Raw genomic sequence first — 21,605 nt, 5'->3', positions numbered from 1 at the left:
TTTTATTCCCACCTTGAGAAGACAAGAAAAGAACCTGGAAATCAATCTGGAAATGATGTCCTTCTGGACTTTTTATTTAGAAATCTTTCCATCCCAAATTTTCGGGGTACAAGGAAATGACAGGGCTGCGAAACACCATGGCATCAGTGTGAATTCCCAAATACCCACCATTCCCCGAGACATGATGGTCTAAGAGCTTTTCATTTGCTGTCAAACAGTCAATGCTTTCTGGAATATAAGGCCACCAAATACTCCCCTCCAAGTACAAATATCATGATGTTTGCATTTTTTTTCTTGACCTTCCTTAAATCATTGTAGTCTCTTGGAAGTGTTTTCAATGTTGCATTTTTCTTCTGTTTATACGGAAACACAAAAATAACGGGCTAAGTTACAAATAGGACATGGCAAAATAGTCCGCTCATATTTCATAGTTCACCTGTCCTGACACGGAGCTGCAAACTTAACCCTCTTGTCCGGTCTAAAATGATGAGTCCTCTGACCGTCTTTGGTCTCTCACCTCCTCATCTTCATCACTCAAAGTCCTTCATCCCATCATGAAAATACAGAAACAGGAGAGTTATTTGTAAGTACATGTCCATCTCTCTAACCCAATTCTTTTTCTTCTGCCACGATCAACATCATCCTTTCCTCGCATTAGTAGAAATTCATGATAGCTGAAGTGGTGCGGCGATCGAAGAGAGTTTTAAGGGCCTTATAGATGGAAGAGATGTTGGAGCAGCAGACGGTGGGGTTAAAGGCCTATAGACTGCAGTGTTTGTCTCTCTGTGTTGTTGAGGTGGCCTGAGAACATGCTGTAACACGGCTGCTGGGCGAACTGTGTCAGGAAATCCGTCAGGTAAGCCTGGAGGATCAGAGCATATAGAATTAAGATAAAATTTAAAAATGACAGCAATTCTGGAGGAAATTATAAAGCCAGACTGCTTCAAAATTAGAGTGCAAAAATAAGACCAACAAATAGTAAAATTAAAGTATGACTGATTAAAACTGATTGACTGAAAATTTATATTGCTTGTTTTTCTGTGCTATATCCTCCTTATGATGGCTGAAGTTTACATTTTTAGTTCTCACATGTTTCATTAAGTAACGGTTAATCAACAGTGGTTAGAAGTTGCATGCCTGCTTCTTCCTTTCCCACCAAGACTGGCAGCACATCTGCCTAAAGCCTTGTTTTAATTAGAGCATCTTCTGATCTTATTCAAATATGTGGAGCATGTGATGCTTATTAAAAGCATTTAGAGCTTTTTTTCAAGACCCTCAAGTTACTTCAGTAACATTCATCTGTTTGTAATAATGTTAAAAAATTCTAAATTTTACAATCCCCCATTTCTGGTATACACAGTGCTGTGAAAAAGTATTTTCCCCCTTTTTTGCATATTTAATCACACTTAAATATTTCAGATCATCAAACCAATTTTGATACCTCACAAAGACAACCCAAGTCAACACAAAATGCGGTTTCTAAATGATGATTTTATTTATTAGGGGAAAAAATCCAAACCCATCTGGCCCTGTGTATAAAAAGTAATTGCCCCCCTTGGTAAATCATGAGTAAACTGTGATTAACCACAGTTTTTGGAAAGCGGAGTTCAACTTCACTGGCCACACCCAGGCCTGATTACTGCCGGATTTGTTGAATATAGAAATCACTTAAACAGAAGCTGTGAGACAAAGTGAAGTAGGCTACAAGATCTCAAAAAGAAATGCATCATGCCACGATCCAAAGAAATTCAAGAAAAAATGAAAAACAAAGTGATTGGAAAAGGTTTCAAAGCCATTTCCAAGGCTTTAGCAAATGCATATCGTTTCCAAATATTGGTTATTGCTCACACACACTATTAATAATCAGTATCAACATCAGCCCTGATGTTGATACTGATTATTAATAGTGTGTGTGAGCAGTATCAACGTCAGCCCTGAATGCAGGTCAACCCTAAGTGGCGATCCACACAGATTGGCTTCAAAAGCCCCCCCCCCTTCAGCAACCAAATGGCAACTGTTAAGAGAAATCCAACTAACTAACTTTCACTAACATAATAAAAGTTACCATGGCTATAAGTGATTTATTTCTTTGAGGTATTAATTACATCATAATACAGCAAAATAACTGAAATATAAAATGGTGGTTTTCATCAACTTCTTTAAGTAAGCATCCTAGCTAATCTGTGTAGTCGTTCAAGTCGCTTACTGATATAGCCATGAATAACAAAACGTTTAGAGCCACTGTACCTGCAGGTCAATCTGATAAATGGGGTCTTTCAAGGCATCAGGATCATCCTCCTCGTCATCCTCATAATAGTCATCATCTAAAACAACAGAGCACATAAGGACATGGAGACTTCTACTTCTAAAGTAACGTTAGGAGTAAGAAGTTGAAGACGAACGGCAGAAATAGCTGAGACACCGGGGAGATTCACATACCGTATTTGTTGGAGGCGATGAGATCAGAAAGCAGCTGCCCTGCGAGCCCTTCATCCTCCTCATCATCATCCTCCCCCTCATCTTCAGCATTGTCCTCCCACATACCACTCGAATCTGAGACAAACAACAGCTGGTCACTGTCACGTTCTTTAGTCTACACTCACAAACTAAACATGAAAAACTGTGAAAATTGTGGAACAAGTCTTTTAGCCAGTCATGGCTTTCACCTGCCAGCCAATTTTCTTTAAAAATACATAACTGATGGATTAGAATTAGTCAAAAAGTAACCAAACGCAATCATATGTGATCAATACTTTGGTGTCTGTAGCTGAAAAAGCACTGTGAGTGTGATGTAGTGTAAATATGTAGGCTAATTTGAGTGACTGCCAATGAGTACATCAGCATCAAGATTTAAATAAAGTGAATACAGCACTTTCAGCTCTATCCTTACAAAATAATCTTGATATAAAAAAAAACACTGTCAGCAAGTCTGCTGCAGCAACAGGCCATCATCATTCTGGTTCACTTAAGTCAGCCACGTTAAAACCCAACAACTCTGTACCAAATCCTGCAAATGAAATGTCTGGTGGGAAACTTAAATAAATACAGCTGATTGCAGGTGAAAGGTACTTGTTTTCTAAGCAATATAAAATAATACATCAGTTGCTTACTGCAGCTGTTGCAATTATTAAAATCTACCACCCTGTCAGCACAAGTAGCTAGCACACTTCTTTTTCCTTATAAAGCCAGAAAATTTTGTAGAATAAAAGGACTGGATCCTTGAAAAGTTTCCATTTGTTTCCCTCAACCATATCTATGTCCTGAGTAAAGCCCTGAAGGCATAGTTAAACCCAAAGAGGATGTTTCAACTGACAATGCCAAACAGAAGCTTGTTAATTTCTATCCACCTTGGCTCCAGTCTCCTGCGTTCGCTCTGCTGGCGTTCGCCTCCACCACCGTTGACAGCTCATTGATGATCAATTTAAAGATCTTCACTAGCAAAGGAATGTTCGTCCATCGCTCTGGATCTGAGGAGAATAAAGAAATGTTACCAGAAACCCTCTGTCCTTTACTACATCTCATTTTGCTGTGTGCATGTAATTCAGCTGCTGCAACTTCAGCATCTTTCTGGTGCTTTTTGTCAGATATTTACTGAAATTTATTTATGCCAGGATGTCTTACTCTTTGCAGATTTGGAGCGAGTGCGAATGCCATCTTCAGGGCTGTAAATCTCCTCTCCTTTCACCACGATGTCCTGGAGACGTTTGTCGTCTGTATTCAGACCGTGCTGTAGCAGCTTACAGAGAGCCACCGTGCTGCAGAGCAAAGAAAAGAAGACAGTAGTTGTGAGAAATGTGAATAGGACCTTTGAAAAAGCTGAAAATACAGGAGGAAATTTTTTAATGACAATTCAGAAATTGAGCCATTTAGTGCCTCCTGAAAGCAAATCTGTTCTAATGCCACACTGGAAGTAGAATCTGTCAACAATGTTTTAAAAGAGATGTATTATTATCTATTATGTAACAAAAACTACTCCAGATTTGACACTTATTACCAGGCAGCATCATCCAGTGAAAGTGCCAGCAGTTATAACAAATGCTCAAAAAGAACTAGCTCCTACAACAAAGAAATGTCAGACTGTACCAGAACATCTAAAGCAGTGCTTCTCACTGGGTGGGTCGGGACCCAAAAGGGGATGCAAAGCTGTTTCCAGTGGGCCGTGAATGAGTGCAAGGAAAAAAAATGTCCAAACATCTGTGATGTATGAGGCTGTGGGTAAACAGTACATCCATAAATATTTTCTAAGTTTTCCAGTGGTGCTGCGTACATTTTCAACTTATTCAGTCTTTTCCCCACATAACAAAGCTGGTTTTCCCAAAATAATAAGGAAAATTGATTGAAAACTAAATGTTTTCAGGCTTGTCATTCTGTAATTATGCACTTTTTAAACATGTTTGTTTGATCCTTTCTCTTTGTTTAGTCATAAATAACTTGTTTAGGTCATAGGGTTCAAACGTCTTCATAATGTTTAACATTGTGCAGTAATATTTATCACTGGTGATCCATACAACACACATCATTGTATTCTATATAGAAAGGCTGGGTGGTCTTCTCTCTAGTTGAGACCACATTTTCACTGGCATCTCTTCATTTCTGCTATATATTTGGGCTTTTTCTGCCTTTATATCCAGAGAGGAGGACGGTGGATAGAGCCAGAAACAAGGATGAGAGGGAGGGGGAGAGACATGCTGGAAGGTAGAGGTTGTAATCAGTAGTGACCCCGCAATGCAATGTTATCACGATACTTAGTAGGGCTGGGCAGTTAATCCCAAATTAGATTAAATTGCAATATAGCCTGCTGCAATTTTCAAATCGCAGAAGGTGCAGTATTTCTTTCACCTGAAATTTGTGTCAAAATACCAGTTTGTAACTTTTTTGCAGCAGTGATGTGATACATTACATATCATGCAATCATTCTAGTGGCATAATTTTAGAATAGCGTACAAAAAAATCCTGTTTTCTTCATTGTTGTATGTTTTTCTTGCAAAATATGACAATTATATAAAAAGTATCATTCCCTTTAATACAACAATTCAAATCCAGTTTGCAAAATGAGTCAAAATCATCACAATTAGATATTTTTACACAATTGTTCAGCCCTAGTTTAATCCATCTAATATTGTGTTGGCTATGATATATAATGAATTATTGCTTGTTTTTGTTGGAAAATACATGAGATGAGGAACTTAAGAAACAATTGCATATTAAATCACAATTGCAAAACTGGGTCCAAAAAAAATTGCAATTAGATTATTTCCCCAAATCGTTCAGCCCTTACACTTTTCAATTCAATATTATTGGTATTTTAAATGTTTTGCAATACACTCAGTATTGTGACACCATATATTGCCATCTATACCATTTTTTCAACTGTTTAGCAGTATTAGCATCAGCCTTGTGATCCTGTTTGTTGTTTTTCCGCAGTACTGTAGTATCAGACTTTGTTCTCAATGTCTGCCTGGTTATTTTATGAGCATGAAAAGCCGCAGAAAAAGTTGCATGCAAAAGTCTTTCTACGATTAAGGTAGCTGTTAAATATAAAACTCCTGACTGTTGATTGTCTGTTTTCTCATTTCTTCATCTTCCTTCTTGTTCTACTGAGGAAAATTGAGGACAGTAACAAATCAGGGCTTGTTCGGTGCACAAAACTCCCACAACCTGTCGCCCCAGGACAGGAAAGCTCAGATTTGTGCTGAGCCAAAGACGTACTATATAAGACACATTCATGTTGACAAAATATTAAAATATAAGCAATAATCAACTAAAAAAGCTGCAAATTTAACTAATAAAATGTTTTAATTAAGCATAATAGCACCTTTTGACAACTATGTACATCCTTTGACCACTTCATTAGGTATACATACTAAAAGTTGCTGTCACATGATGTCGAAGTCACTTAAATCACCTTTCTTCTCCATGCTTGGTTTGAGCTTAGGCACATCGCCTCAACCATGTCTATATGCCTTAATGCAGCAGTTGCTACTGTATGACAATACATATTTGTTTGGATGAGAAGTTGAACAGATGTACCTAATAAAGTGATCAAAGAAGATACATAGGCATACATGTATGGATGTCGCCATCTACAGGCAGCAGCAGTTTTGACAACAGACCATAAATCACTGCAGGGTTGACCTTCCATGGATTTGTTTATTTTGTAGCCAAAAGCGAAAAAAACAAGATTTGAAATAATTGAGAGTATATAAAGGATACTGTACAGACAAGTTAGGATTGAGGAGCAGGTGCAAAGCAGCAGAAAAATGTGCTAAACTTGCACCAGCTTTTCCTTGCCTTCAATATTAACACTGACCATGAATCTGAGCTGCAGCTGCTGTTACTGCTGACAGTGCAGGCTAGCATCTGTGGTCAACAGGAAGAGCTTCACGGCTGTTGGAACAAGCTATGCTTTAAAAACCCTTTGCCTGTAGATTAAACTCAACTTTTCATGTTGACTTAAAAATGCTTAAATGTATAACTTAAATGATAAACAAAGAGGTCTGACCTGACTTTACCCTCGTACTGTCCATAGAAGAGGTGCTGCCTGCTCATCCACTCAGTCATGACGAACTCCAGAGCAGGTTTCCCTGTTGGACCGGGCAGACTGCACAGGAACTCCAACAGAGGATCCAGCTGGGAGTGAACCAGGTGAGCGAACACCATGATCAGAGACTACAAACAGAGGGAAGAGAAGAATGATGACAACTGCAGCACAGGCACAGTTTAAGTATGTCAAATCTGTATCTGTACTCTCTTTACCTGCATGACACTCAGGGTCTCTGCCTGCTGCATTTTGCTCAGAATTGCTCGGAGGATCTGGTCCAGCTGTTCCCCGAGCTCTGTCCCTGCCCGAGAGATCAGAGTGGACACCAACCTGCCTACGAAGGCGGCTGTGAACTCGGACGTCCGGGGGTCCAAGAGTTGATTGACCACCTGCATGACGTACCAGAGGCCGCTGTTTCCCTGCTCGTCTCTCCACTGAGCGATCTGCTCCAGGGCGACGGAGACGTATGCACGCAGACACTCACCGCCGTTCTGGAGGAGGGATGAAATTCCAAGACAAACTACTTATTAAGACTTTAAAGGGGTGACTGGGTTAATCAGGGGCTAAATACTGATGTTTCTCATCATTGCTGTTGTGGAATTGATTCTTCAATTTTTAGTCAAAAAGCCCTAAAAAAATGTAAAGAAACACAGTTTAAAATGATGGTGTTTTATCTGAAACTATTTCTTAAAAATTTGCTAAACAACATTATCATTATTATGATTTTTTCCATGTGTTCCTATCAAGATCTGAACAGATGCACTCAAATAAAACTCACCTGCATTATCGTGTTGTCGTCAGTGCGTAGAGTACACTGAGCCACCACAGGGAACGCCTGACACACCAGCATCTCTGACAGAGGAGGTTTAGTGTTTCGGACGACTGTGGTCAGGATGTCTATGGACGTCTGTGGCAAATAAAAAGTTAACAAGTGGACAAGTTAAAGCTTTAGATTAACAATGTCAGGGGGCTGAGTCATTTAATCACAGGATTAGAGAGACACTGAGTAAGGAGGACATTAGGAAATTAGTCACTTCCTGTGTCTGTCCAGATGAGTGCTCATCTACTGAGAGCTCATCACTGAAATAATCTAACCAGATTATTTCTAACCGTAAATCATGCAACATAATTTATCTCAATCACTCAATTATGTTACCAACATTAAACTCAGGGTTCAAACACAGGTAGGATTACACATTTTATCTACCAATTAATTCTTGTCTCCCTCTGTGACTTCAATAACTTTGTAGCAGCTGCTCTGTCAACATACCTACTGACCCATTAGGTTTTAGCTTTTATTTTCACCATGCTTAGTGAAAATATAACATGATCAGGCACTAGAGTAGGTTCTGACCCTGTATAAACCATTCTTAGCAGCATCCTCAGAATGCTTGTTTCTGATGTGTCTCTTTAAATACAAATAAGCTTCGCCACACCTCCCTTCCTAGTTGTGACTCAAGCTCAATGGTCTGCTTTAATGGTAATAAGGGGAGATATCATGTGCATAAATACTTAAAAGTAGGTTTTCATATTTATGCCCCCTTTTAAACTATCTGTTCATTTAAATACGACATTGCCATGTCAGATTTGGGAAAGTTGCATCACATCCAATTATTCATCATTTGTCAGTTTCTCATTTTCTGTCCAGTTGCATGGTATTTACCAGGACCCAAAGATTATTATTGCAAGTTTCAATATGTAAGTTGTCGATAGCGATTAAATTTATGGAGTTAAAAGCAAATAACTGTGCCTGTCTTTTCTAAATTCTGACACTTTTTACATAACCTGTAGGACTGACAGTCAACCTTGGGACTGGAAAAAAGGAGAGCACAGCAAAGTAAAGCAAGACAAAGTACCCAGGAGTTGAGCAGTTTGGTAAAGATACTGGCTTGGAGAAAGTATTTAAATGAAAGACTTTTTATGGAAAACATTTCCGAAGACTAGCCTTTAATTTTCAATCTGGAACTTTTTATTGGTTAGTTCCTTATGGTTGGACCCAGGTATTGGTCAGGGGAAAAGTTTGACATGATAAAGACAAGAGGCAGAAGGCCAAAGGAGCCTTTTGGAACAATCATTGTGCCTCTTGTGCTTCTTTGTATGCCACTATTTACTTACAGCACAAAGTCCAGAGGGAATCTTGTCAGGAGGGGCCTGCATGATGCTGACCAGGGTGGGGATGAGACGCATCTGCATGGGGACCTGGCAGCCCTCGATCTGTGCCAGTTCCTTGAAGATGTCCTGAGCCAGAGATGCCACCACAGGGTCTAAGGCGAAAGGACACCAAATGAGAAAAATTACCTCACCTAACACTTTTAAGTATTTCCTCAAAAGTGCATAGTGATTTTTTTTAATGTTTGTTATCTCAAAGAACAACAAAAAATGGAAAGCCTCAAATCTTGAAATTGTTTCCTTATTTGACTGTGAAAATTAAAGGACACATACAGAGAAAAAAAATCCATACCATTGTTATATTTGAGGAAAATAGCGATGGTGAGAGGGCAGATCTTGTTCTCTGCGCTTGTGGTGAAGGCGGGGTCGACGGTGCAGACGATGCACAGAGTCTCCATGACGAGGGTAAGCACCTCGGAGCTGAACTGGGCTGCCAGCTGGACCAGTCCCTCCAGGATGCTGGGAAGGAAAGGCTGAAGGACATGGGTGCTCTCTGACAGCTTCAGCTGATCACAATACCTGAGAATCACATGGACTGTAAGACTTAAACAATATCAATAAATTATTTTCACATCTTTACTGTCACCAAGTGCCACCTTCAAAAGGGTTACTTAAGGTTTAAATGTTAAGTTTGTGTATCTTTGATAACAATTTTAGATGTTTTCCAGTTTGCACGAACTACAGTTTAAGTTCAAAGAATATAAAGGTAAACAGAAATCCTGACATATCAGTACAATACCCAATTTTTTCATGACAAAGTCTGAAAAAAGCTAGCTTTGTGTGTCAAAATGTAAGAGAATCTGTCCGCAAGCACCCTGCAAAACTCAGTAATAAACATTTTTATGCTATGAATCTTGAAGCAATGCTTTACAGGCAGTACCTTCAGATTTGGCATATAGGCATCATCAACTACAATAGCAAATGATTGTATTCCAAAATATTAAATTAGCTCTTTCAGCAGTTACTAAACATCTCTCTCACCCCCAGATAGCCCTGACTGCTGAGATGCGGACGGAGGGCGGCTGGCTGTCATGGAGGCCGCTGACGGTGGCCTGGAGGAACTGCTGGATGAGCTCAGGAGACATGGCTGCTGTGAAGCGACTGGCCGCCCACAGAGCTCGGCCAAGCAAGAACGGAGATGCCGCTAGTCACGGGGAAACAAACACAGGAGAAAAAAAGTGGAGAGAGGGAATTTGAAATGAACAAAATTTTTTTCACAAGGCTTTAACAATGTGTCATATCAATCAAATACTTTTATATATTTCTAACCAAAGTATTTCAGTTGTTTCCAAAGTGTGGGTCTGACCTCTGGCTTTACTTTGGGGTTCACCTTTGTTACCTGCCTTGATAAACACTATTCTATCACACTTTAACCCACAATCCATTGTGAGTTTATGGCTTCATTCAAACCCAGACAATCAGTTTATGACTCACCAGCCAGGTTGAGATCAGCAAGGATCACGCTGGCCAGGAAACCATGCATGTCAAACTGGATCCGACCGTTCTTCACGTTCTCTGTGATGATGGTTTTGACAGAGCCGAGAGCCAGCATACAGGCCTCATGGATCTTCCACCTGGTCCAAACAAATATCACTTACTGACTTAAAAACTGAAACAAAACAAGTCACATAACAACTGTGAATATAAAGCTGTCTGGATTTGTCATGCATACAATACAGGAGGACTTTATTCACTAATACAGCTTCAAGAAAAAAAAGATGACACTGTAATATGCTTCTCTTTTGTTCCTCTATTTATAGGTAGTTTTTAGAATGAAATGAATGGTATTTGTTTAATCGTATAAAACATTTCTCCCAACTTCTTTTATTTGGAAAAGTGAATCAACAAGATGCCGTTTTCCAGACTACACAACAATTCAACAAAAACACAAGTGAAATATTATTTTTAAACAACGGGATATTAATGTTTAAGTGTCCAACCTGTGCCGGAATTAATATAAATAGTTTATCATGGATAAAACATTTTGCAGTAAGCTGGATATTGTCCTTAATAAGAGGAATTAAGCTTAACTGGACACACTGATTTGTCAGAGAGTGTTGTCAGTGTGTTGCCTTCGCTCACCAGTGCTCGTTGCCGCTGTTTTTGGCCTGCTCGGCCTCCTGGAGGTGTCTGGTCGCTGCTGCAGCCAGAGCTGCCGCGCTCTCGTTCTGAAACTCTGCAGCTACGGCCTGTAAGCAGAGGTCAATGGTTAGCATCGTTATACATGCTCTCAGGGTAAAAATAAAGACTAAAAACTGAGCTGATGATGTGCTATGGGCTGCTATGAAAGCTCTGTGACTTATAAATACCAGACATTTCTGGCCTCAGTTTTGCAAAGAAAAGCTCTGCTAAGCATTTCTGTGCTTAAACACCGCACAGAAAATCAGCTTCATAAAGAAAAATTCAAGACCTTCTCAAAGATTAGGTCAACAAGGTTTAACAGACACCATGAATGTTTGCAGAGGCTGCTTTTGAGGAAGACAATATTAGATTTTGTGTAGTTTTAGATGTTTTTTACTCACCAGCAGCAGGTCCTGAGCTGAAATCCTAACCGAGTATGAGAAGGTGTCATCATCCTCATCCTCCACAAACTGCTGAGGGTTAGCCGTCCATACTTTAATCTGAAGAAACAGGAGGCAAAACAATTAGATCTCTTAATCAATGTCCTCTCCTTGTTGAGGTTATAAATGCATTTCAGTCACTTTCATCCTCACCTGGTCTTCTGTGATCTGCATGTACAGGATGATGTAGTAGATGAGCTCAGGCAGAGCTTTTTTCACTGTGCTCTTGAACTTGTTGTTCTCCAGCAGCGTGTGGACAAACTCAAAGATGCTGAACACCAGATTCTCAAAACCCAAAACCTCACCTGCAAAAAGAGAAATGGACACTAAGACTGGAAAAATGTGTTTTAAGAATTAAAAAAATCCAATTTATGCAATCTATAGAGATGAAAGCTGATGGATTTGTGAAGTTTCTCACCGTCTGAATCTACTGGGTCGTCCACTTCCTCTGTGTAGTTAACTTCTGTTCGCACATAAGTGAACTAAAGGTTAAGGAATACTCGCAGCTTATTTACTTCTGCTTCACCATGGTAGTATCACCAGTAACATCTTGCCTAACACACAAATTTTAAAGCCTGTGCCTACAGCGTTTCTGTGTCTGCAGCATTTCTTTCATGCTGTGGTTTAGCTCTGACTGGCTCGCCCACTGGGTCAGTTCTCAACACTGCTTCACTTGGCACAGAGCAGATAGATGACAAGATCTTAAGTTCACACGAGAGTAAAGAGAAAAAACACACAAGCAGCACGTTAATTTGCCCGCTGTATACTGATCTGTTGTTCGTGTGCTTCCTGTTTAATGTGTTGATATGACGGGATAAAGAATCAGAAGTCTGAACCTGGTGTTTTATTTTGAAATTGACTCGATTGTCTGAACGTCCCTGTGCCTTCTCGTTCGGGTCAATCTGCTCTACATGGATCAGTACATGGTGGAAATGGGTTCTGCAACACGCAGCTCAAGTGAAGAAGGGTGAAGATTCTGAAAGAAGAATTTTAAAGACTGACTAGAAATGGAGCAATTTGCACTCGAGTGTGAGGCGTGAATGAAACACTGCGAAAACAGTATGAGGAATTTGGCAGTAATATATCATGCTCATTGTTTGCTTAAAAACTGAGTTCAAAGCAAGAAATTTGGATGTTTCTTTGCTTTTCAGTCACCATGGGGAAGTATTCTGCTGTGCTGAAGCAGCAGATAAATACAAATGAAACATTAGCTGCTATAGTATGAAGTGTTCACCCAGAAGGAAGCAAAACTTTTGGTAATAGTGGTGTTTTTTGTCATGAAAAGAGGACAGTATGTTCAACTAGTTATGCAAATCATGCTTCATAACCTTTAAAAGCTTCACAGAAAGTGTAACACTATATTATTATTAAAAGTCAGGCACCAGTGGATACCTCAGAAAACTAATACATAAAAATCATAAAAAAAAACATTTTTAAGGATATAAAGCTGCACTTTCTGTCAATGTATTCCACACGATGGGTAAAATCTGCTGCATGGAGGACACCATGGGTTTGGGGAAGTTCTTCACCAGTGCTGTTACAGCCTAAATGAGCAAGAAAGAGAAGATTTACAGATGTAAAACATGAACTGTAGATGTTTCACAAATAACTCCTGTTATCAAGGTACTTGAATCAAACAGAATTTAGCTGCATGCCATGATTACCTTACAATTTATAGTAATAATAAAAGGGTGGCAGCTTAAATTTGATTGATTAATCTTTAAAAACCACTTTTACCCAAACTTTTTTTGTTCTCTCTTACATAGCTTAACTGAAAAATACCTGTCACAGTGTGGGCTAAATTACGTTGACGCTGAGCCTCTAATCTATCTGTATATGTAGTCCCTCTCACCTTGAGAACCTCCATCTTAAGCCCACTGTCAGACGAGGGTCCATCAGGCATCTGCAGAGCCTGTACAAATGCTTCTGTGAACTGCTGCACCACAGGGAAGATCAATGCTTTGGCTGCTCCCTATATGTACACACACACAGATTAACAGAATAAAAGTTTATCAATGGTCAAATTTTTAATTGATATAGATAATCTTTAACGTAACTGATCAAAAAACAAATGAAAGAAACTGCACGCATCTTATTGTGACTATCTCACCTTCTCAAGCTCTTCAATTGCACAGATGAGGTTGGCACAGGTGGTGAAAATTTCCACAGCTCTGGATCGGGTACGAATACTGTACACCTGACACAAGCAACATCAGAGGGAGTTTAAGTTTTACACAATGAAAGCACGGTGCAGAGAATTAGAGGAAGCATCAGCAACATTACACAATACAGCTACTGAAAATAAAGTGTTATAAATACTGACAATTTCTACAGATATTTATCAGGGAGGGAATACCAAATGTTCTGGTATTCATGAAGTTTTCTGAGCAAACTGAGATGTCATATATGAGGGAGGTTTTCAAAGTTAGATTAATCATACAGGACTAAAAAAGGATTAAAGCAGCTGTAGAGAGAGTTAAGAGTTGAAGAAATACCTCAGCCATGGTGAAGATTTTGTACATTTCAGGTAAGATGACAGGAGCCACCAGGGGCATCTGAGTATCTGTCACCTCCCGGGTAAACTCTGCAAAGAGCACAAGACAGAATATTTTAAATGTGCATGTTTTTTTTTCAGGGGGCAAAACTCTGTGTCTCAAGAGTTTACTTCTTGTCAAGTCTTGTTTTACAAAAATCAATGTTGGGGTGCCTCTGCTTAGGGCCCTGCAGAGTCTGCTTAGGGCCTCACTTTGGCCAGGGGCGGCCCTGATAATGTGCAAAGCAGCATGGATTACTGGTTATTTTACATAGCTGGGCATCTGTCCATTAATCATTAATGGCCATATTTTTTCAGTTAACCTAGAGAATGGACATTCATTTTAAAACAATGACTGAAACCTTTAACCATTGTCAATTTGGTTTCCATTTACATTATTTTCAAACCAAGGACAAACAACCTCCTTTATTTGATAGAACTTCTAAAATAAACAGCCAAATTCTCCAGGTGCTTTTATTGTGAAATGCAGCTTAACCTACATGGTGTTACATACTTTTGGAGCTCTGCTAGAGTAAATCAACAAAGTTTTTATTATTTCAAGAATTGAAACAATCCGTGGAACTTTATAGATATAATGTATTTGAAGCTTCTTGTTCGATTATTACAAAAAAAGAGAGTACAGGTCTCAGTAATTATGATAATGAAAAGATAATCTGACTTAATATTGACATTAACTTCATTAATTCTGAGCAGAGATACAACATAAATTACATTTTCAATTGTCTATGCTGACCTCTGGTTGCTTAACTCTAAGTGGAAACGCCAGTTGACATGTTTAGGATGAGTTTAATGAGATATCTGACCAGAGCGTTTATAAAATATTTTGCCAGGAGTTGGCTGTAATACTTTATGATGCATCCAAAAAAGAAAAAGCATCAAATGCAGGCAACTTAGATGTTTTTTTGCCTTGGAGAGAATGTACACCTCATTTTAAAAACTGCTAAAAAGAAATAACTTATTCTCATTAATACTTCGATGTAATAGATGTTAAACTGTAGGTTTGTTTTGTGAGTCTGCGGTCTACATTAAGAGACTTGACATATCCTGTAGTGTTTATGTGCTGTTTTTGTTTATAACAAACCTGTGAGGACCCTCATGGCCCCGTGAACAGCATTAACATCTCCGCTGACCAGCATCTCCATCAGGAGAGTGAAAAGCTGAGGCCAGGCCTCGGGCCAATCCCAGTGAGCGATGGCCGACACGGCGTACGCAACACTGGAGCGGACTTTGCTGATAGCCTCCCGCAGACCGTTTGGCAGTAGCTCCCTGATGGCAGCTTTAGCCTGGGGGAGGACAAAAGGAGTTTGGTTCCAAATATAAATACAGCTTTACTTTGGACACACCATTTTTAGCCAATACGTTAAAGACAAAAGAAAGGTGATAATGTAAAAATGATTTACCTGATCTGTAGTTTCTGGAGGTCTGAATTTCTCTGACTGAGAACACCAGTGAGTCTCAACATACTGCTTTAGGATGACTGATGCTAACTGCAAACAAACGACACGGGTGCTGATGAGAATCAGTTTGTGTGGCACTGTGTAACTTTACTGATGTGGGTTTAATTTTTACAGATAAAACCATAGCTTCGCCAAATTATATGGGTGGAGTTTTGTTATGTTATGTGAACACCTTGTTTCAGATTTGGAACTATCAACTTATATAAAGCTTAGTGCCATGTGACAGCTAATATTTCATAAAGAATCTTTGATAGCAGCTATGCTTTTAGGGTCCTTGGGTCTCAAGGGAAGATATATGTCTATGTTGTCTGCATAGATTTATCCAAGAGGCATCAGAAGAAAACTGGACCTTAAAGTACACCACAAGTAATGGTAAAGGTTTGCTCTAAAAGATAACAATAAAACCCAGCAAGTGCAGCACAGTGGTGTCTGCCATATTGCACACAAGTGATAAAGTGAGTCATAATCAAGACAGCATTTAGCATATCATGTTCAAAAGTATGTTCAAAAATGTTTTTCTTACCTGACGGATTGCAAGCGCTCCCTGAGGGTCGACTGTGAGCTCTGCCAGGTGGACGCCAAATTCTACAAGAGTAAAACATAAACAACTAAGAACTCAAATTTATACTTAAAGTAGAGAGGACTAAGATTAAGATCAAGTCACAGGCTGAGAGCGTAAAAGAAATCAGGGATAGCAAGACTATGAGAGCTTTTTGTTTTCAAAACACAAAACTTTTTGCATAAATGCACAAATGCTCAAAGCTGATAAAAATTAAGATGTGTTTGTTTCTTTCATTTGGTACTATGATATAACTGGGTGCAGCAACATGACTAGAAAGCACAGTATGACACAAAATAGTGGGTTTAAGGTGTTCCATGATAAAAATAAAGCGACAAAACATAGCAATAATAAATGAGCTATAAAGCTCTGTGCTTTGAACCTGGCATGACAGGCAAGCAGAGATTAACACACAGTTCAGGATCAGCATCAACCTCAGCTGTGAACCAGCTCTCTCTCACTGGGTTTTACCAAGAGTGACATCAGGCGCCAGAAGACAATGTTAGTGCTGACAATCCTACAAAGTGGCTGCCTTAGAGAGAGAGGGGCCAGCGGAAAGGGTCGGCTTCTCTGCACCGCTGCGCTACAGTCGACCCGCTGCCTGCACAAATAGCACCGGGGGAGAGGATAGCACGAGAGACAAAGCAAGGACTGATGGATGGTCAGCTTTTCCACTGCAACTATATCCATCTTTCTTTGAGAGAACAACATTTAACTCCTTTTATGGGAATAATTTCCAAATTAACCAAATATTTAATGAAGCAATGTCATAGAACAGAGAATTCTGTGGCACTGAATAATATCATGACCGTGGATGTAAAAAACAAAGCTGAAAAGCCCGCTGTCAAAACTAATCACAGCTGTGCTGATATTCAGTAATACATTAAAACCTACAGCTGTGATTGCAGTTATACTGGACAATGTTGTGATTTGCGAGAACGATATACAGTAATACATAAATTGAATCATGAGACTGTAAGGCACAACAGGGCCACATTTGCACTCTGCAGAAGTTTTTTTTTATTTCATACAGGGAAAATAATCAATTTTTTGTAAAATACTGAGTTATTTTGAAAGCAGAACTGTAAAAACATCTGATTTTGAAGTTGTTTTATGCTACTTAGTGTATTTATGTTTTGAGTTAAGAAATGCACAGAGTAATGAAAATAATATTTTACACAATGTTAACATTTTTCCCTATTTTTGGAAAAGGTACTTTGACAAAATGCAAATGCAGTGTGTGGCACCATAGTAAACTTAAATCCCTTTCTGTAGTCAATTTTTAAACCTTTTAAGTACCATTCAAAAAAAAAACTATTGCAGTCTTTTATGTGATAATGAAGCTGAACAGCATGGCATAACAGTTGAGTTGCCACTATCCTAGATTGAGACACAGCTTTATTAGAAAATCATTCTACTAGTCACTTCTCTTCTGTCCTTTTTTGGTATCTTTGGCAAGACCACGTGTTTCATGCTGACGTACTCAGGAGAGCTGGGATGGGAAGCGAAGGCTCAGTTACTGAATAGGGGAGCAGCACCTGTGCTTCAATGGGCACCTGGAGCACTGTCCTGGGCCTGATTCAGCTACTAGATACTTGGTACCCAGGACCCAATGGGCTGGTACTCTTAAAAAAATAGGCAGCAACAGATTTCTAGATTCTTTCTCCCTAAATAATCAATCCCACAAGTCCTCCAACACTGTAAGTTTTCCAGCTTGACAAGTAGTGGATAGATTGAACAGATTTTCATTCCAAACTTACCAGTAAGTGTATGCACAAATGTAATGCTTCATTGCATAATCATAATGTTATTGTTAGAGACGTGCCCATCTTATGATGTCTCTTGTCGGGCTATCAACATTTATTGTGATTAAGATCCACAATAAGTGCACTAATTTTCTTAAATCTTGATTGAATGCAGGATTTATTGTCTCTTTGAGCACACTTTGGTAAAGCCACAACAGCATCTCCCTGCAGCCACAGTGATGTAAAACAAGTCCTTCGCTGCCGCTTAATGTCTCGTTTCAGCTCAGTGGGCAAGTCAAAAACCATCTGCATCTTATCCCATCAAGCATTTACCCTCTTACTGTTCCCCTATTTCCTTTACTTTAATCTACAATAAGTTTCTTCTTTCTGTGATTAAGTTCATGTCATAATCTGTGATTACTTGTAAGAGCAGGTCTGTATCCAAACAGGAAGTCAATTGCGCTTAGTTTAAGACAGTAGAAAAATCCACAACGACACAAAATACTGTTTTGAATGCAAAATGATGTCATTTTGAATGTGACAAATACATTATGATCAATTAGGATTAACTAAAGAAGCCCTGAGATCAATAGTGATTAAAACTGAAATCTTTTGACAACCCTAGTTTGTTATACTTCAGGCCGTGAATTCATCTCAACTGTGAGTAAATTAATTATACCAGCTTCAGCTGGGAAATGGAGCTTGGCACACTACCTTTCTGTTTGTGGGGTGGCAAAGGGCCCTAACACACGTTTTCCCCTTGTCTGACATGGATCCTTCTATGACACATTACTGAAGGCCATTGTATGACTTGTGGGTCCCTAAAATCTCTATTTTTGGTATTCCTGAGGATTTTACTTGTTTTCCTATCAAGGAGAGGAATATCATTGCTTTTGCTTCTCATGTGGCCCTCAGGTGTATTTTACTTAATTGTAAAAATCTAAAACCTCCGTCTTCTTATTCTTGGCAGTGAGATCTAATGTATTTGCTTCACTTGTCTGTCCTTTGTTGACTCTAGTCAGTCTTTGGATGACTATTGAAATGATGGTTTCACAGAGCAAGTTAGATTATTTCCACACATAGATAGAGTGGTCTTAACATTTTAATTCAAAGTCGACAGTTTGTGCAATGCAAGGCATTAACCCCTTTTCCAGATTTACAATCTAGTTGAATTTATTTATTTCTACTATTTCTTTCTTCTTTTGTTACTATTACTATTTAGTATAAATGGGAATGATCTTTATAACAGGGGGTGGGGGGCTCATCCTGCTTGGCATGTTTGTAAGTTTATATAATAATGTATAACTGTGTAATATTTACTTTCTTATGGACAAATGGGATGCTGATAACCCAAAAAGATATTATGATAACAAATAAAACTTCCTTATCAATGTAATACCGGAGAATAAACCGGCGCTTTTGCTTTTCCTGACAGTGACCAGATAGAGAGCTGGACTCTTGGTCATCTTTGTCTTCCCCTCTTTCATGTGCAGGTTTAAGTGATGATGATGCTGTTGGTGGTGATGATGGTGATGATGATGATGAATGCTGGCAGAATTTAAGGCGGGATCTGAGGAGGGAGAAGCCCCCGGGAGACAACTTCGCGGGAAAGTCTGTCACCGGGAAACCGGTGGCTGCCACAGAATTAAATTGAGATTTCAAACAGTGGAGGATCATTATGGGAGTCGCTCCACATCATAAGTACTTTCTTTTTTTTCATGTAAACAAACACTGAAACAACAGTTGGCTCTGTTAGCTAACAACTGTCGCTGTCAAACAGCCGTTAAGTGACGTTCTTTGATTCCAATGCGCTCGAGACCAGAAACGTTAAGTGTGTAGCTCGAGCGTCACATTAGCTAGCTTCCAGCACATATAAACAGAAATTTACGCTTCGTAAATGTTTTGACTTTTCAAGAACAGTAAGCCAGTGTCCCACCCTGCTGCTGGGTCGCTGGAGCCGGGGTCCACACGCTTCACATGTGCTTGATATAACTTAAGAGCTAACGTTAGTGTTTTTATTTCAGATGCAGTTAGCGCTGAGCTACCAACATCTGTCAGATAGGAAATCATCCCCAAACCCGAGGTAAGGTTAACATATTTTATGAGGTTTTTAGCTAACTTGGTCATGACTAACTTCTGTAAAGATGGCCTAACGCTAACTGGATGTAGCCAAGACATTCCCATCGCTAACATTTAATGGTTAGCTATTTCTGCAGCCAAAGTTAGCACTGATAGACGCAGCAGGCAGCTGTCCCCACATGGAGGTTGTTCCCGCAGAGGCCCACGCCGTACATGAGTGAGAGGCACGGGGAGATAACCTCCTTGAACACCCTGAAACTAGCGTAAAGAAACAGGCTACCACTCACCCTCTGTCACTTCCAGCACTTTGATCTGCTCCTCCGCGGCGGTGCGCACTTCTTGAACCGGGGACAGGATGGCCGTCAGCGTCTCGATCAGAGCCTCTTTAAGTCCCTGCTGAACCGGACCGGCGGCCGAACCGGACCGAGCACTACCCGCCGCACTCATGCCTGCTGTTTGTGCACCCGCAGCCTGCTACCGAGTCGTTCAACCGCCGCCACCAACCACCAACCGGGGAGGAGCAGGAGCCACAGCGAGCACAGAGGCGAAGCGCGCCAATGCATGGAAACGTGAAGGCGGGGTTTTTCGGGAGGAAGCACATTTTGTCGTCCGGTTCTGCCCCTATGCTCTGCCCACGTGTTTTTTTCTTTGTATGTGTTTTGTTTGCAACCTCTGTCTCCCTCTTGTGGATCGGGGGAAATGAGGCCTTCGACTATTATCTGAGATCATATCCTGAAACTGTACCTACATTTACACCTAATGACCCAGCGTTTTAATTATTTGATCCTTTGCATGAGTTAAAAAAAAATTATAGTGTGCATTAAAGTATCAAAAAGTTAAAAAACTAAATCTACATGATAAAACAGGTGCATTTTAGAAATGAACCCCTCAAAACTTGCAGGGAAACTCATGCACAGTCTAAATTGTTCAACGGAGTTTGCCTACAAATTTTAATAACTGACAAAAAATTGAATCAATATTGGCTGTATTTAAATACATCATTTTGTTACTCTAGTATCTGAAAGGGTATTAATATGATTAATGTCATTATCATGCTGAAGTTTTAAATTCTTGTATCTTGATTACCCTAGTTCCAGTTGATACATTTCAAGAGGCTTAACGTTTCCTCCTGGACTGATTTCTGTTTCAAGCTTGGTCCAAACGCCATGATTAGTCAAATGAATCTACACACCAATGAAACTTAACACCCTTTTTATATATGCCAACAGATGTGACACCTACCTCAACAACAAGGCAGTAACTGCCAGTCCTGACATCCACATAGCAATGCTGATACTTTGAAATCAATTGGCAAAATAACCACATAGTTCAACCATCTGCTATTTACGCTACAAGTACAGCACCAATCCAAAAAGCTCAGTGCTGCAAGACCCACTTCTGAAGTCGCCTGGAAAGTACTGCTCCAGGTGCAGGGACCTTCTGGAAGACAAAAAAAGTCCCAGGTACTCTACTCAGGCCCCAGTTCTTGCTGAGGAAATGCCATTTTTGAATAGTCAAATGTAACCAAGATTTTGAGACTCAGACAAATTCAAATGGATAAGGTTAAAAATGTGAGTGCTATAATGCACTGGTGCTCAAATTTTGGTATGTCTTTTGCTACAGTGTGTAATTCAGTCCTGGTTGACTACTCGTCACTTCCTGGAATCATCAGGTACAAATCTCAACAAATTAACTTGTTTCCGCAGAGTTCTTGTCAGCTACAGGCTTCACCCTCCTCATATCAATAGATGCAGTCTCACTTTTCAGTTTACCATGAGCTTGAACTTTGATTTCACTCCTTTCCTCCATTCTTCTAAGACAAGAGCAACCCTGAACTGAACCGATGTGAGGGAAAACAATGGAGTCATTATCACCGAGGCATGACTGGCAATCTGCTGACACTTTAACTGTTGGGTTTTGTTTCTGACACAGGAATAACT

At 39.7% G+C, this 21,605-nt stretch overlaps 1 protein-coding gene across 1 annotated transcript; it reads right to left on the bottom strand.

Moving 5' to 3' along the window:
• Positions 1-41: 41 nt before the first annotated feature.
• ipo9 (importin 9) lies at positions 42-20,229 on the bottom strand. Its single transcript, XM_041783716.1, has 24 exons — positions 19,953-20,229; positions 15,806-15,867; positions 15,226-15,312; positions 14,907-15,108; positions 13,767-13,855; positions 13,382-13,468; positions 13,124-13,243; positions 12,715-12,815; positions 11,690-11,748; positions 11,425-11,576; positions 11,233-11,331; positions 10,793-10,899; positions 10,145-10,284; positions 9,692-9,854; positions 9,003-9,229; positions 8,657-8,805; positions 7,320-7,448; positions 6,757-7,032; positions 6,503-6,669; positions 3,622-3,755; positions 3,348-3,467; positions 2,440-2,553; positions 2,248-2,324; positions 42-862 (listed from the first exon to the last, which is right to left on the bottom strand). Exons 1-24 carry the CDS (start codon positions 20,110-20,112, stop codon positions 752-754), a joined length of 3,132 nt encoding a protein of 1,043 aa, XP_041639650.1. The 5' UTR covers positions 20,113-20,229; the 3' UTR covers positions 42-751.
• Between the last annotated feature and the right edge of the window lie 1,376 nt (positions 20,230-21,605).

This window comes from Cheilinus undulatus, linkage group 3 (assembly GCF_018320785.1).
Source record: "Cheilinus undulatus linkage group 3, ASM1832078v1, whole genome shotgun sequence".
Classification (NCBI taxonomy): Eukaryota; Metazoa; Chordata; class Actinopteri; order Labriformes; family Labridae; genus Cheilinus; species Cheilinus undulatus.
The sequence above is the reverse complement of the archived record's forward strand: the minus strand, read 5'-3'. Positions and strand labels throughout refer to the sequence as shown.